Below are 17,291 nucleotides of genomic sequence, written 5' to 3'. Positions count from 1 at the left end.
CAATTTGGAGTTAAGTATGGGGTTCATTATCACTGAACCAGTATATATTTGTTTAGGGGCCAGCTGAAGGACGCCTCCGGGTGCGAGAATTTCTCGTTGCATTGAAGACCTGTTGGTGACCTTCTGCTGTTGTCTGCTCTATGGTCGGGTTGTTGTCTCTTTGGCACATTCCCCATTTCCATTCTATTATTTGATATTGATAGTATAGTATAGAATATCATTATGACATAAAGATCGAGTCCCGTAAAGTGTTATACGACCAATAGGAACATAATAGACGAATACAGCTCAGAAGTGTAAATAAAACGATACACAACACAACCTGAACACATATATAGAATTATCAACCTCTAAACAATTCTGTATTATTCTTAAAATTATCGTTTAGGTCATGATCTATTCCGATGATTTATTTTAGAAAAGGGACGAGAGCTAAATGACAAATACTGACTCATCAAACAATTGCTCAAACACCGAGGGGTTTTACAAAGTCTGAGTAACAGCTACAAGCACTTCCATACCGTATGATTTGAGAAGTGTTATGTATACCCTATACCGGATTGCAGTTGGTATATTGCTGAAAATTTTAAGTTGATGTCGTCTCGTCTGTCACAAACTCTGGTACTGTGGTGAACGCTGAAGTCTAAGTATATGTCTCAAAATCAGGCACAGTAATATTCGTTTGTTGTCTTTTAAATCACGTAGGTCGATTCAACTACTGGTGGAGTTTTAATTCCCCGAGGGTATCACCAGCTCAGTAGTCAGCACTTCTGTTCTGACATGAATCATCATGGATATGGCCATATTTATGGATTAACAGTTTACAAAACTTTTGAATTTTTAAAATACATTGTACTAAGGCTTTTCTACCTCAGGGATAGATATACTTTAAAAGCTGTATTTGACAAAACTTTTAGAAATATTGGTCCTCAATGCTCTTCAATGTTGTACTTTATTTGGCATTTTTAACGTTTTTGGATTCGAGCGTCATTGATGAGTCTTTTGTAGACGAAACGTGCATTTGGCATAAAAACAAAATTTAATCCTGGTATCTATGATGAGTTTATTAAGTCTAGGTAAATACATTGGAACTTATTAGAAAGTTTCGATTATTACGATGGAAGTTTTTAACGACATTGACTAGCTATACAGCCCTTGCATGGTCGGTTCGATTGTTAATGGATAAAACATCATCCATTTACAGGTATGATAGGATTTTCTTTTATTCTACGAACTTATGACACAAGTTTTAGCTTTCTTAAAAGCTGTAGACTGCTTCGCTTTATCCTAATTTAATGTAAAGGTATTGTTAGATAATTGATTGATATAAAATTGAATTTACTTTAAAAGTGCGTTATGAGTGTGCCTCTCTGGAGGTGTGCCTATTATGAGAAGTTATAAAACACAGATCATGTTTTTTTAAAAACGTTGTATAGGAACATTGTTTAGCAAAACAAATCGTGCATATTGCAGATTGACAAAGCAAATAAACGTGTATTGATAATTGATATTTCAATATTGAATTTCAGTGTGCAATATATGCATAATAAAACGGACATAAATTAATGACAGTTGATCGGAACTGATATACTCATAGTTAATTTTTCGGCTTTAAATGACTTATCCTGAACGAGAAAAGTCTGTAATTCTTTATCTCATTTAAACCAATGGCTGTTGCTGATTCTCAGCCGCATCATAAAGTAACCAATCAGTGATCAGTAATTATTTGAAGATGGCGTGTATGTCTACTGAAACTAATAGCTCCGCACCGTGATGCGAAGCAATAATTCATTCTATCATAGACACTTCTGTTTCTTTAAACCTACATATCCAACATTTTCTACATAAGAAAATACATGTACAAAGTCAGGAATATGACAGTTAATATCAATTCGATTGATGTGTTTGAGCATTGGAGTTTGCCATTTGCTGAGGGACTCCGTTAACAAGTTTGCTTGGAGTTCGGTATTTTTGTTATTTGACTGTATACTTGTTGTAAGATGTATATCTCTATGGCTGTCAACATGCATATTATCAAATGAATTCAAAATGTTAAATAACGAGTTAAAAAAATGTATTCTAACCAGCCATCAAATAAATAAATTGACTTTATCAAGTGTATTACCGTAGAAACACAGCAATCTCTTTTATTATGAGACACGAAGTCTGACTTTTGGTGACTGTTAATCTTAAACAGCCGAATAATTTTAAGTTATATTTTTTACGTACGTCATTTGCAACTACAGAACCATTGTTGAACCTCCCTAAAAGGTATGTATCATGACAAATAATTCTGTTTTTGCCAACAAGTCGACAACTTTTACATGCATTTAACTGTGCATGCTCTAGTTTGTCATTTGGATGCTCTTTACTTCCAGTCATAATAATGACACTTTTTATGCTTTGTGGTCTTTTAAAAATAACATATATAGAATCATTCATAACTGGAGGTGAATTTGACCAGAAGTATCCATTGTATACCGAATATGCAGCTTTGAGATCAAATTTCGGTAAAGATGTCATGGTTGTATATAATTCAGCTTTAGGATTTTGTCCTTTTAAAGATTTCTTTGTATCCAAAAATCTCGGATTGACGTATGCCATCTTTTCCTTTAAAGAAGAATATAATCCGACATGGTGAAACACGTTTGGTTTTCGTTCCCTTTTGGTATCTTGTAAATGAATAAAATTGAAGTATCTCAATAAATAGTCTATCGGTTGCTCAGCATAAAATAACACGATATATTTGGCCAGTTTTTGTAGGTCGTGTGAATGAAAAAGTTTTCCAATAAATCCATGTTGACAAAATTCTAAGCATACCCAGGGTAGTTTCTGATTGGAGATGAATTGTTTAATAGCAGCAAAATAAGTTGGACTCGTTTTAACGTCGTCTTCAATTTGAATGTAGTATTTTGAAATATTCTTGCTGTACAACCAAAGATACGCGTAATCAATGTTTTGTTTTGAACGCCATTTCATTCTGGATTCACTGTCATTAAATGTCTGTTTCAAGTTATCAAGCGGTGGATAAAAGCTATAAGGAGCGGTTATGATTTGAATAGTATTGTTTGACACCAATGCTTTATATCTGCGCTTTATATCTTTTGATGTAATTTCCTTCCATGTTGTGTTAAAGTCTGCTAGAAAAATAACTATATATATTTGTAACAGCTGTGAGTTGGAAGTAGCATTCAGTAAGGAATCAATCGTGTACCACAAGTAATATGTACGAGGGCGCCAAATTGTAGGAATTCCTATCGTGAGATATCCTGAAAATAAAGAAAACAAAATTAAAAATGAATTAACTTTGGAATAAATAATAATATATCTGTCTTTGTCTGTGCGTGTGTGCTCAATGCTCTTCAACTTCGTACTTAATTTGGTTTTTTAAACTCTTTTCTTTTCGAGCGTCACTGAATCTTTTTTAGACGAAACTCGCGTCTGGTGTTAATACAAAATTTCAACCCTGGTATCTATGATGAGTTTATCTATTACCTCAATTTTGGATTGTATTTTTTTATCATTTCGAGACCAAGAACCATTACTCCAGTTTAAAAAGGTGATTGTCTTATAAACAGTCTCCGATCAATTTAGACTAAAAATAAAAAAAAAAAAAAAACGTTTAGATTTTGTCAGATCGAACGTTATAACAGATAAATTGTAAAAACTCAATTTATGATTAATGCCTTACCATCTGCATTAACATATTGATCCTACAGTCTTTAGCTTTTGGGTAGGTATTTGATACCACAGAAAAATGGCGCAGTCAGACAAATAAATATTATTTTTTTGCCTTATTATCAAGTGTATTATACATTTGTATAAATCAATAAATTACTACATTAGCTTCTGATTATCAAGTTGTATTTTTGTTTCCATATTAAATTTTGTGTAATTTTTTCTCCTGTTGATAATAAAAACATGTATTATACATTAATACAATAAAAACATATATTATACATTAATAAAATAAAACAATGTATTATACATTAATAAAATAAAAACATGTATACATTAATTAATATTACGTTTTTGCATTCTTTCTTCTTTCAATCTTCCCGCAGTTCTTGTGATCGACCTATTTTGAGAAGGCTATTAAAAATAAAAAAGAGGATTACTTAACTTTAGTGTCAAATAAATTGGATTCCTTGTATGAATCACATAACATGTTTGCCTAATGTCAACACTAAATATAAACAATCATCAGAAAAACAAAAGAGATCTAGTAATCTACAATGTTATATGTTTCAAAGCCTTTTTCTTATCATATAGAAATATGAAGATGTGGTATGATTGTATATTAGATGTAACTATCAAATAGACATTAAATGAGGTAAAATGTAACTAAGTTAAGGTCATAGTACGGTCTTCAACAACGAGAAAACCCAATACAGGCAAACGTTTTAATGCTCCAACATGTCAAATTACCACATGAAAATTGACAGTTAATTGTAATTAATCAGGTAGCACTTAGTTTTACCCTTAACATGTAACCATCTTCTCATGGAATCAAAAAATAAAATATTGCAAAAACAGACAAGAAAATGTCACATGTGCCATAGTTGGGTTCATATCACAGTTTTCATCTCATGAGATGTATACTTTCTTAAAGAATCTACAAATGGATCTTGAGATGGGTTTGCTGTAATATTTCAACATATGCTAGTTTCTTAAAAAAACAAGTATTGTTCTGAAAAAAAGTGAGGATACATCTTTTGATAACGGTTTTGACTAGAGCATCATGTTTTACCATTCCGGAACACCTGCATGAGATCCCCACCCCAGTTTTTGGTGGGGTTCGTGTTGCTTATTCTTTAGTTTTCTATGGTGTGTCATGTGTACTATTGTTTGTCTGTTTGTCTTTTTCATTTTTAGCCATGACGTTGTCAGTTTATTTTCGAGTTATGAGTTTGACTGTCCCTTTGGTATCTTTCGTCCCTCTTTCTTTTTTTGAAGACATTACAAAACACGCAAACCTGGTATCTTTGATGATTTGGTTTCCGCTTTCATATTACATGGATCACGCCAATGGCTTTGCAAATCGTCCTTCAACCAAAAGCTTTAATTTCATGTAAACATCTCAACTTTGATGTACATGCAATTAAATATGTTAATTGGAATAATTTTTAGTGGTGTGTTATGACAAGGAAAGTTTTACCCTTCTGGAGCATCTTCCAGGTTTTGGTCCCATAATTTAGTTTTCTTTGTATAATATAGTGCTTTGTTTACAGCTTGTTTGTTTTGGTTTTTTGTTTTTCATTATGGCGTTGTCAATTTCTTTTCAACTCGAGTTCAAAATGCCCCTGTGACATCTTTCGTCTCTTTTTAGTAATTTAAACTTACAATTATCTTCAATTCTGTGAAGTTCATTCGATATACAAACTCTATCTTTTTGTCTTCTAAATGTTGTCTAACACCATGCCCTAAATGATGAGAGCATTGGATAATTAACATGTCATCTAGTACCTGAAGTACAATCTTTGAAAAAAGACATGTTTTATTCAGGGAAATGTTGTTTCAATGTGTGACAAAACCTTTTGCTCATATACCACAGTGTAACATTCATAGCACATGTATAATAGGGAAAACGGTACTATTTATTCTGCCATAGGCGACAATACTAACATTTTCTAAATTTACCAGTTTTAGTAATAAAAACCTGGATAAAACAGTTATGTGTGGTGTTAGTACTTTATAACTCTATTTTAAAAATTGAAGCCAAATAGTATCATGACCAATTTCCAACGGAGCTTGTTTATGTTATCCATGCCCACCGTCATTTTACACCAAATTAAGGAAATTTTGGAAGCCTCTTCGAATAATTCTCTAGAAAATATTTCAATAGGTTTTAAAATTTATATTGTAAATTTACACACTGCAGTTATTCATAGATAAATAAAAAAATATATTGCCCCCTTACATCCAATCACAGCCCTCCTAAGTTGACTTCCTTCACCTGTCTTGGGTACACAAAAGGCCAACCTAATGCTGGGAAAATGAAACAGTACCGTTTTCCCTATAAATAAGAGAATAACATTGGCGTAACTACTATTTCTGTACTATGTTATAGATATATCAGTTAGAATAATTAGTTGTTGTGTAAATATAAAAAAAGAAGATGTGGTATGATTGCCAATGAGAAAACTCCCAGCAACAGACGAAATGACAAAGAAATTAACAAAATCTTTTTAAGGTGGTATGGGTGTCTTCCTCCATCTTGGATTGTAAAAAACAGAGAATCAAAGGTCCAGATTTTCCATCAAGTTAGCAAAATTTGATGCAGGAATGCAGATGTTTAATGTACATTTTCATTTAAAAGTACCAATTTATAAGAATATAACTTCTAAACATTGATATTTTTGCAAATGTTAATTATTTTTTGTTGTTTTTATGTTTTTTTAAAATTGGCATTTTAAGGGGAGGTAACTCTAAAAAAAGTGCATTTTCTGAAGGATTCTGTATGGAATTTTCCTATTTTGTATTTTAGCCGGAAAAAACGTACGGTGACCCTATCTTTTCTTTTGATATTCTCAAAGCATTGTCTGAAAGCTATCTTTTCCTGAAGTATTTAACAATTCTATCATTTTGTTTAGTTTCTAATCACAAAATGGTGTTTTTTCCTGTATAATCCATACAAAATGTGTCATTTTGTCCCGTCCTGTAGCTTGAGAAAATGCGCGGTGACCTATCATTTTTATTATATTTTTCAACATGTATCAATAGATACAACGTTTTGGCAAAGTATGAACAAATTCTATCATTTTTATTTTAGACTCCCATACCATCTTAAGTAGTTTTAATTTCGCACTGTTAACACGGATAAACTAAACTGCACCAACAAAAATGTCGATGCGTTGGTCCTGATTTAATCTTGATAACCTTTTGATTAAAATTTCCAACATTTATAATGTTTTTTTTTTAGATTCTGCATTCCTATACATTTTTCTTACGGTAGCAACAACTTTAGATGTTAAAAAAAAAACATTAGGTCAAAAGTATGCAAAAATCACAGTTTAGAAAACTTATTAATACAATAAACTTCATAAACGAAAGTAAAGTCAGTGAACTTGCAAGGAGAGCTGTTACTGTTTCAAAACTGTTACTCGTCAATCATGTCAATGTTCTAGTGTAACGATCCATTCTGGAGTATCATTTCTTTTTCTTTTCTACTTCATTTGCCAAAAAAGTCAATTGGTTAATCAATTTAGGTAATATTCTTTTTTATATTTTTTTTTATAATTTTCAATATTTCACTTTATCTTGTTTTATATATAACGTGAGGGTCTCCAAATTGCAGCTATTTTTTTTTACAGTTTTGTAACCCACGTTTTTTTTATGCTCCAGACAGAAGTTTCCATTATGTGTTTATTTTGTAGATGTATTATTATTTACTGTATGGTTTCACCTATTTAATTTTGAATCCATATTGAATCATAGAAAAATTGTTCTGAACTGACCTCCAAACGATCAATGATTCTGTAATGAGGAGTACCAAAATTGCGTCTATGCTTAAATTCGCATCGTCAAAAGTCGAATAACAGGGTTTTTGTTTAATTTCTTCAAATATTTTATACAATTAGATATTAGTCAATGCTTAGACGTCGCGCAAAATACTGGTGATAATAACGTAACGTCGGAAATATAGCAAAAAGCCGTCTTATTTTCTTGTTTTTTACGTAACGTTTTTCTAATGTGATTTCTAATGTGTAAGCATTGATTCATTCAGGTTTTTTTTTCATGGGAATATTTTTTTTCAGTAAAGATATTCATGTATATTTTATTTAACGAAAAATGTATATATATATATATTTATCATATATTTAGTACAAAATACAGCTATTTTGTATATCTAATAAATGTTCGTTTTTCCAGTCTGTATCACCTACCCTATATCGCATACCCCGTATCGCATAGCTAAACCCGTATCGCATACCCCGTATCGCATGGTAAAACCCGTATCGCATTTTTTTTTTTTTTTTTTTTTTTTTTTTTAACATAGTCAGTTTTTTGGTTTTTTTTTGCTTAAGAAAAAATTTCCTCAAAATAGGTCAATTTTTTGAATGACGTCATTGTTTGGTATGTAACGTCACGAACGTCAAATTTTCATATTGTATGTGTGACGTCACGAACATCAAGTTTTCACAACATATTTTTTGGCACACTAAATGCAACTATAAAAAATACAAAACACTAAAAAAAATACAATAATAAACAAAATATTTTTAAAACAACAGATTGTAAGGTAACCCAGGTGCTTCGTATAAATAATTGAGCAGTTATTTAAGGCTTTGAAACAAAACAAAAGGCAAAACTGAAGGTAACCCAGTGCTATGGATCAGAAAACAGTTCATTTAATATAATACTCTTCTGTTGAAATATATGATAAAGCGTATAATACATGGCAAAATCCGTATCACATGCCGTATCACCCTCGACCAATATCATCCCTCGGGCCTAAAGGCCCTTGGGCTGATATTGATGTCTCGGGATGATACGACATATGATACGGATTTTGCCATGTATTATTCTCTATTTATATATATATATATATATATATATATATATATATTTTATATTTTTTAATTATAAGCAGAGCCACGTTGAATCATTTCATTTGAATCGGAAAGGTCTACTAAAATATTTTATGAGTGGCTAAACAACAGTTCATGATGTTTTATAATTTAATTCTTATTTCAATCCAAATTGTCCAATACAGAAAGAATGTCTAGATGGGTGTCCTCTGAAATAGTTATACGATAAGAGGCATCTACATCAGCAAGTATGTATAGCAGAGATTTCGTCGGTACCAAAGCAGTCTTTGTCTTTAAGTTTATATTTTAACGGATCATTGTCACTGATTTTGTCATAATAATGACCCCGGAAAACCTCGAATCCAGGGGGATATGTAGCACCCCAGCTGTCACTCTCTGCTGAATTCAATACGTGTGAACCTTTGGAAATTTTCATTAAATAATAGTCAAAGTTATCATCGTCGGTTTTGACAGCCACAACAGAGTTTATGGATACCAAATCTGATATGTCTTCTGAAAGAATGTCAGTGTCTTGTGCTACTTCTTCTTCGTTAGAAGTTTGTGTTATTTCGCGTGGCTTAATAGTTTTCTTTACCCCGGTATTTTCTACATTTAAACAGTTAAGATAATTCCCCAAAATGCATTGATCGCACGTGTAGCAAGAGAGATCGGAAACAATGATTTCATTACATGTACTAGTAAAAACATGATGTATTTGTCTATTTTGCTGGATCGGCTTAAATATTTTGGAATTGTGTCTATCAATTGAGTCCACATATCGAAATACCCTTCTTTTAAATAATGCACTTCTTGGCTTTTTAAGGCTACTTTCGCAGAACGTAAATAAATCCTTCGCATTCTGAATCACTGTATTGCCACGTAGAACAGATATGTCCGCCTGTCTTTTTATAAATCCCCCCGCGGCATCTTGAGGCCCTTTTGCATGGCTTGTTTCAAAGAAATTTCTATGGAATGTTTTATATCCGAAATCAGGGATGGCAGTAGATAAACTTCCTAAACAGTGCCGCGATTTATATTGGCTAGAACAACCGTCTGTGAATTCATGCATATGATCAACTGTGTATGATATTGAATCTAAGTATTCCTTAACTTTCTTTTGGACATATTTTGTAAAATCATTATCATGTTGCAGGTCCGGGGAAATTACGAAAAAATGATCCGTAATTATTTCCGGAAATTCTTCTGTACTGTCTACACCATCGTATTCTAAAATGGCGTGTCGGTGCATATGACGGTTACATGAATGCTGCATTCAGTTCTTTGGAAGTAATTGGATTGGATTTCTTCTTTCTCGACACAGCGATAATTTTCCGAATAATCGTGGATGCATATGCAATGATTGACTGGCAAGTTCTGAACAAGACTTTTAAGTTGATTGCTTTGCCAGTTTGATCGGTGCTGGTGAGCGGGGAAAGTTTCGAGAAGCTTTTTTAAATTGAGAAACATTTCGTTTACGCTAGTTTTCTTTTTTATCAGGGTCAGTCGGCGCCTTACATTTTTACCCTTCGATTTTTCAGTTATATATTCATATTTTTGCCATTCAACAGTTGAAGACGACTGTGATTCGTTGGGTGAAAGTTTGAAATTACCAACTCCGCAAAGGCTACATTTTCGGTCAAGACATTTTTTTCTATAAAATCCATTTACTTTTGGACATAGCGTAATATGTATAAGGTCTGACATTTTCTCAAATACGGGATAGTCACTTTCTTGCGAATCGGTTTCCCTGTCACACGATTTTCTGAACTTCATACATGCTTTGAAAACAAGGTTTGCTTCCACGTGATATCTACAACAGCATGTATTTCTATCTTTTTCAGATGCAGGTCTTACGAAAAACGGTCGAAGTTTCTCAAATGCTCTTTGTCCAATTTTAATTTCCGGATATTTGGCGACAAAATCTAAATACGCATCAGTTTGTGTTTTTTCCAGCACGTGTGTCATATGCGAAGTATATAAGTTTGGTCCCAATCGTTCCCTTTTGATATCGGATTTGTTGCCGGTCGGGTGTGATATGCCATCAGAGAGCCAAAAGTTATAAACTGTTTTCTTTGTTTCTTCTGAAATGGAATCTTTTCTTGTTTTCTGTTGCGTAAGAGCCCATGCAGACGATTCACTTTTAAGAATTCTAGACCTAATACGCTGGCCTCCAGCAACCCTTCTTGCTGGCAAACCTAAATTTTTATACAGTTTAATTTTACCTCTCGAGTTTGCTAAATTTTCCCCGCTGATTGATGCAGTAACAGAATTCATTACCGAACGTGCATTCTTAGATCGCTTTAATTTTGTAGATTTTATTATTTCTTGAATATCTGCAACGACGGCCATTTCAACTGGCGAAACTGAATGTTTCAGATTAGCTATTGTTGGCGATCGAGGGGATCTGCGGGCCAAATAAGTCGATATAACTGCGCATCGTTTAGATGGAGATTTTGGTAAACCTTCTTTAAATTTTCTTAGGGCTCTGGCCTTTTCCATTCTGTTTTTGAAAACATTTGAACCTTCTGGTACAACAAGTGACATTGATGAAAGTTCTACATTTTTTTTACCTCTGTGTTTACGGACATTCATTTTATTTTTCAGTTTTCTTTCATTTATTTTCTTAGATTTCTCCCTTTGTTCTCTCTTTTTTCTTGCATTAATCGTTTGACTATATGTTTTTGTCTCGCTCTCTTTATTCTTGTACAACTTTCCATAAGATTTTCTACTCGTTTCATTTTTCTGAAGCCTTTTTCGTTCTCTGTTCCTAATAAGTATTTCCTTAGCCGAAAGTTTACTTTTTTTTCTGTTATTCATATTTCTGAAAGCATATTTATATTTGAATGTACACAAAATTTTGGTCTGATTTTTTTAAGTCCGATTATTTTAATTGATTGTTGGTTTATAAATACATTCAATAATTAAATATGAGTCTTTTTTGTCTCGTGTTTTATTTTTTTGGAACTAATCATTCTCCTGAAACACCAGAGATCATTTCGGTTGTTTGAAGGGATTGGTGCCTCTTGTTTTGTCTACGAAAATTATCTAATATGGTAACTCTTCTTTTAGATTGTTTCAGAACTTCCTAAAGTCAAATCATTTTTTACGAATTTTAATATAGAATAATATTTTTATTTCATTAAGGGAGCAACCATTTGATTTTAATGGGGGGGGGGGGGGGGGGTGCTAGGATGAAAAATTTTGTCCGGCATTTTTTTAGTTGTTATCTCGGTCCTGCCTTTTTATTTTCACTATATTTGGTCCTGCCTTTTTTTACAAGTTTATCCTGGGTTTGTTTGCCAATTGCTCATCCTGCACTTTTAACCCCACCGCAGTTCGCGCATGTCCTAAGTCAGGTACCTATAGCTTTTGTTAGTCTTTTATATTTTTTTACTTTTAGTTCATCTCTGTGTTTCGAAGTGAAGAGTGGCGTCCATTTTCTTGATCTAGTATACATTAGGATTTCGGGGCCTACTCAAGACCTCCTCTGGGTGCGGGATTTCTCGCATGTTGAAGACCCATTGGTGACCTTGAGCTGTTTTCTACGTTTTGGTCGGGTTGTTATCTCTTTGACATATTCCCCGTTTCCATTCTTATTCATTATTTTTTTACTCGAAACTCCTGTCTGCCTTTTTTTTACTCTCAAAACCCCTGTCCTCCCTCTTTTTCAAATTTCATTCTAGCCCCCCCCCCCCCCCCCCATTAAAAATCAAATGGAAGCTCCCTAAGGCAAAAACATGCCCATATCGTTTCATGTTTGAAGATCGATTCTTTACAAGTTCTTCTTATAATTTCTTTTGCGTATTGACTCTGTGTGAAGTATGACGTTTCATTATTTTTCGACGTTTTTTGTCTCATTGGACATTTTTTCTGATTTTTCTTTTCTTTATTTGCGAAAAGGATAAAATATAAAAACAGCCAGTATTTATATTATCATGTTCAGTATTTGTTGTAATTTTTGAAATCTGTATCAGTATTTTTCTTCTGATTTAATCGCGATACATCGTAGATCCCGAAATCGTCAAAATGGAATATTTGTTTGGATTTCAGATGATACGGGACATTTTTTCTGATTTTAAATTTTTTCAATAGTTTTTTTTTAAAACAAGTAAACTCAAAAAGTTTGGTACCAATTTAAACAGAAATGTTTGTAATTTATAAATTATAAATATAAAGGATATCCTTTTAAAATTACCTTCAGTATATGAATTTGATCTTCAAAGTTTGCAGTTGGAGTCTAGATTATTTGTCACCATTACAAGATCAAAAAGTTGCTATGACGTCATTTTTCTACATGTATGACGTCATATATGTAAGTAAAATTATGTAATTCAAAACTTTACATATGGTTCTTAATTCCTTCCAAATGAGAACTACCTTTGGCTACTCAATCCATATTTCATTCTCAAAAATGTTTGGAGATCTCAATGTTCAATGTTACGCATTACACGGCAAAATTGCCTATTTCATAAAATTTCGCGCTTCAAATCGAAACCTATTCGTGAAAAAAATATCATGAAAAACAGATATTATGTTGCCATTAGATTGGGTAACGAAAATTATTTAGCGATTCTGCAAATTGTTGCGTCCTAAACGGACAGTTAGCCTTTTCGCCGATTTTTCTCGAATCACCTTCAAATTGTCACGACGTTACGCGCGATGTTCGTGTCTATAAGCGTAACAGACGTTATCGCTAAAATCGGACGTTGTTCATGGTTTTGGCGCTACAAAAATACCTCTAGAATAAGTAAAGTTAATGTACTTGTCTGGTTAGGCGAAGGGTTTGGATCCCGCTAACATGTTTAACCCCGCCACATTATGTATGTATGCGCCTGTCCCAAGTCAGGAGCCCGTAATTCAGTGGTTGTCGTTTGTTTATGTGTTACATATTTGTTTTCCGTTCATTTTAAAATAAATACGACTCTTAGTTTTCCCGTTTGAATTGTCATTGCGGGGTTTTATAGCTGACTATGCGATATGGGCTTTATTCATTGTTGAAGGCCGTTAGGTGACATATAGTTGTTAATTTCTGTGTTATTTTGGTCTCTTGCGAAGAGTTAATTGTCATATTGGCAATCATACCACATCTTCTGTGGGACCCCAATTGCGGCTTCAGTTGTACTCGACAATGGTCGCCTTATACTTCAAATGGTATTATTTATGCAGTCTTTGTAATTACCAACCAAATAGTTTTCACAAGAATGACATGACAGGTACCTAACTGTCAAATAAGCATCGTCCAAAGAAGAAAAAAACCTCGATAGAGACTTTTGGTATTAGGAACGAATTTAAAAGATATTGTGTCACGATCTGTACTTTCGACATATCTAAATATTCGGCGCTTACAATATAATAACTTAGTGCCGTTCAAATGTTTCCCGCAATATTAAAAAAAATCCGGCTGCGTCCTAAAGTCCCTTTCAAGTTTCGAAATAATTTCGAATGAAAATTTTATATCCGTGTTTGAAAAAAATGTCAATTTAGTAACATTCAAAAACAATTTCGTGACTTTTACTGAACTGATAATATAAAGTGATAATACATGAAATATCCGGCAAAATTTCTACTCCGTCTACCTCTATGTCGATAAACAACGGACACATAGATAAATACCTCGTTGCGCTGAAAATAAGTTTGTTGAAGTTCAAACTTTTTTTTGCAACTGTACTTTTTGGAATACAAGTAGTCTATAATAATGTTTTCTTTCAAAAATTTAAGTTGTGCATTTTGCCACTATGCACGGAACTGATGTCCAGCGAATTTGTATAAAAGTTCTCTAGAGTACTTACACATAATCCGGTCTAGTGCATTTTCTGACAAGTGTAAGTTTTTTCTTAGTTTTCACAGAAATATATTCGTATCGTTTTTAAAGATACATTGGGAGCATCATCCGAAACATATTTTGTCCCTAACTTTTAAAGATGCCTCTTTATTGGTATAAGATAGAAACACAAAAGAAATGCTCGTACAAATACGCACCCAAGTTTTACTCGTTTAAAAACTTTGTAAGTTCTGCACTTAATTTAAAATTTGCGAGTAAAAATAAAACATGCAATCTGTTCCGGGTTGAGGGCAACACTTATCAATATCACGGAATAACAAAAAGAATCCGAAAAATCAGTAACATATAGATAAATCAAATCGTAGTTAAAAAAAGTCTCTCTCTATATATGTAGTTGAACAATACATGCTCCGACAATCGACTAAGTTGTGGGCTTGTTCTGTGTGTTTTTATGGCACTGCAGTTTTTGTTGTTTTTGGCTATTCGAAACGACGTCAGGTTGCCGCCGTGAGAAATTTAATGCGTGCGACATCTTTTTCACCAATTTATAAACATTTTTTTCTCGGAAAGTACAAATGCTATGGAGATCAATATAGATATTTTGAAAAGATTAGAAAAATAACATGTCTATATTAGAATGCCATTGTCGATAATCAAGTGCAAAACTAAACATAGTTTACTTTAATTACGACTGTACGCAACGTTTTTGCAAAAAATGAACGTGTGACATTTTATTCACCAATTTTTAAAATTTAGAATCTTTTTTGTTTTTGTGTTTGACCGATTTTGCGTTTGAAATTAATTATTTACAGAAAAATAACATTATACTAGCTATATCATTTTCTCACCTGATGACATCATTTATTCGTATTTTTTAACTGTTTTCGTTAAAGTAGTTTCGAAAATGGAGATGGGACACAATGAAACTTTGCAGATTTACCTGGCGTAACAGAATAAGACGCCATTAGCCGTCAAATAAATATATCATAATGGGTTGTCATTTCATGGTAATTTGCGGCAAAAAAAAAATATCATGAAAATCGGCAAACAGAAAGTCGAAAAGAAGGCTTATACTTCAGATTTCGTCGTCAAATGTTACCCGGGACAGCCCATTATTTTTCCAAAATCCATAATCAAATGCATAACAACTCGAACAAATGCGTTTTATTATGTCTTAATGAAGATAAATGAACAAGGACATTTAAATCAAGCACATTAATATCTTTGTTTTAATTAGAATACGTTTTTTTCTGCACCTGCAGCGCAGTTTTACCCACAAAACATACAAAAAACGTAAACGGTACGAACATCGCGCGTAACGTCTCACCAGTATCTTGCGCGACGTCTTACTCTTCATTTTTTAAGAAATGGATGCTTGTAACATATTGTATTTGCTAATTTTAAAAAGATGACGTTTTGATGACGTCGCCATATTTACTTTTTTAGTAAACACTTCATCTGTAGATAAATACTTTAAACGTTTTGTGTAAATCTAAATATGTTTTCCTTTGTTGAAAGACGTGCAACATATCAAATCATAAAATACAAATTGTTTAGTCTCTAGGATAAGACTTGTAAGATTTCCGTTGCTATTTTTGCTTAATATGTGCAATTTGGGTACTCGGTGAAATTTGGGTACTCGGTGCAATTTGGGTACCGTTACGTTAGTTATCAAATGTACCAAGCTTATAATTTTAATACGTCAGACGCGCGTTTCGTCTACATAAGACTCATCAGTGACACTCACACCAAAACATTTATAAAGCCAAATAATTGCAAAGTCGAAGAGCATTGAGGACCCAAAATTCCCAACAGTTGTGCCAATTGATTCGGCTAAAGTTATCTATGCCTGGGATAAGAACATCCTTAGTATTTCGAAAAATTCATTCATCTGTAAACAGGAATTTTTTTTTAAGTGACCATATAATTGATATTCATGTCAACACCGAAGTGCTGACTAAATATGAATTAAAAGTAAGATTACATGTATACTTACGATGCTCCGATCTGAGGAACATTGAAATCTGTAATAACATTAAAGTTATAGTTATGACTGCAAATCCTGCTGAGAACTGTCCGACGCTCGCCATAATGAACAATACGATGTTACCTTAAATGATCTGTTTGCTTCAGACGATAGTATGTAAATATATGCTAATTTTAAAAGAAAAAAACGAATATATCTTCGTTAATTTTGTCATTTACAATAGACCGTTGATTACATGATTTGTCTGTCAGTTTTAAATGTATGTTAAGTTCTATAACTATGTTATTTAGGATTTTAAAGTATTAAATCTATTTTTATTGTTCTTTTGTTTCTTGCTTCGCTGCATATATTGTTTTAAAAACAATGCTGACATTCAAAAGACATTTGAATGTACTAAATTATATAATCAATGTTCTATATTTTAAAGGGACATTGGTGAATTAAACAAAAATAATAAAACATATTTTTTCCCCATTAGTTTCAAACATTTATAAAAGTAAAACATAGAAATAATATTTGTTTATAAGCAGTCAGTTGGTTTAGTTTTGTCAAAGTATTAACGATAAACAATTAAAACGATGGGTATTTGAATTGCCTCTAGTCTAAATATGCACGAAATGCTGATACATTATAGCGAATTCATGTATTATTTGTTGTTTCTTTTGGGACTTTTTGTAATTTGGATTTTCTTTTTGGTAATTATCAATCTAGTATGCTAATTAGGGTCAAATATATGAACAAGAATTTGTCAGCTAATGCTCCTTTAATTGAAATCAAATTATTTTGATTATTTTATTCAAAATGTTATTTGAGATCAGTGGATAGGACTTATTTTCTCTTATTTTTTTTTTCATTTTCACGGTTTCCTTTATTCATATGAGGCTTACTTCAAACATGAGTTTCTAAGAAGACTGGAAAGAAGTTAGCATTATTCTTTATCGTCATGTTTCGCAATATAGGTGATATCTTTCCACCAATTAATTCAAATTGT

At 32.6% G+C, this 17,291-nt stretch overlaps 1 protein-coding gene across 1 annotated transcript; it reads right to left on the bottom strand.

The window, feature by feature from the left end:
* Positions 1 to 1,054: 1,054 nt before the first annotated feature.
* Positions 1,055 to 16,524, bottom strand: LOC143081673 (alpha-1,3-mannosyl-glycoprotein 4-beta-N-acetylglucosaminyltransferase C-like). The gene is made up of 4 exons (XM_076257428.1): positions 16,310 to 16,524; positions 5,344 to 5,423; positions 4,029 to 4,092; positions 1,055 to 3,269 (listed from the first exon to the last, which is right to left on the bottom strand). Exons 1-4 carry the CDS (start codon positions 16,401 to 16,403, stop codon positions 2,122 to 2,124), a joined length of 1,386 nt encoding a protein of 461 aa, XP_076113543.1. The 5' UTR covers positions 16,404 to 16,524; the 3' UTR covers positions 1,055 to 2,121.
* Positions 16,525 to 17,291: the final 767 nt, after the last annotated feature.

Source organism: Mytilus galloprovincialis, chromosome 7 (genome assembly GCF_965363235.1).
Source record: "Mytilus galloprovincialis chromosome 7, xbMytGall1.hap1.1, whole genome shotgun sequence".
Lineage (NCBI taxonomy): Eukaryota > Metazoa > Mollusca > Bivalvia > Mytilida > Mytilidae > Mytilus > Mytilus galloprovincialis.
The sequence above is the reverse complement of the archived record's forward strand: the minus strand, read 5'-3'. Positions and strand labels throughout refer to the sequence as shown.

Excerpts from the sequence above, each read along its gene's own strand:
- LOC143081673 (XM_076257428.1), bottom strand. The coding sequence starts at position 16,403 with ATGGCGAGCGTCGGACAGTTCTCAGCAGGATTTGCAGTCATAACTATA. Across the intron at positions 5,424-16,309 it reads GTTCCTCAGATCGGAGCATC|GGCATGGTGTTAGACAACAT; the intron begins GTAAGTATACAT and ends CTCATCATTTAG. Across the intron at positions 4,093-5,343 it reads TCACAGAATTGAAGATAATT|CCTTCTCAAAATAGGTCGAT; the intron begins GTAAGTTTAAAT and ends TATTTTTAATAG.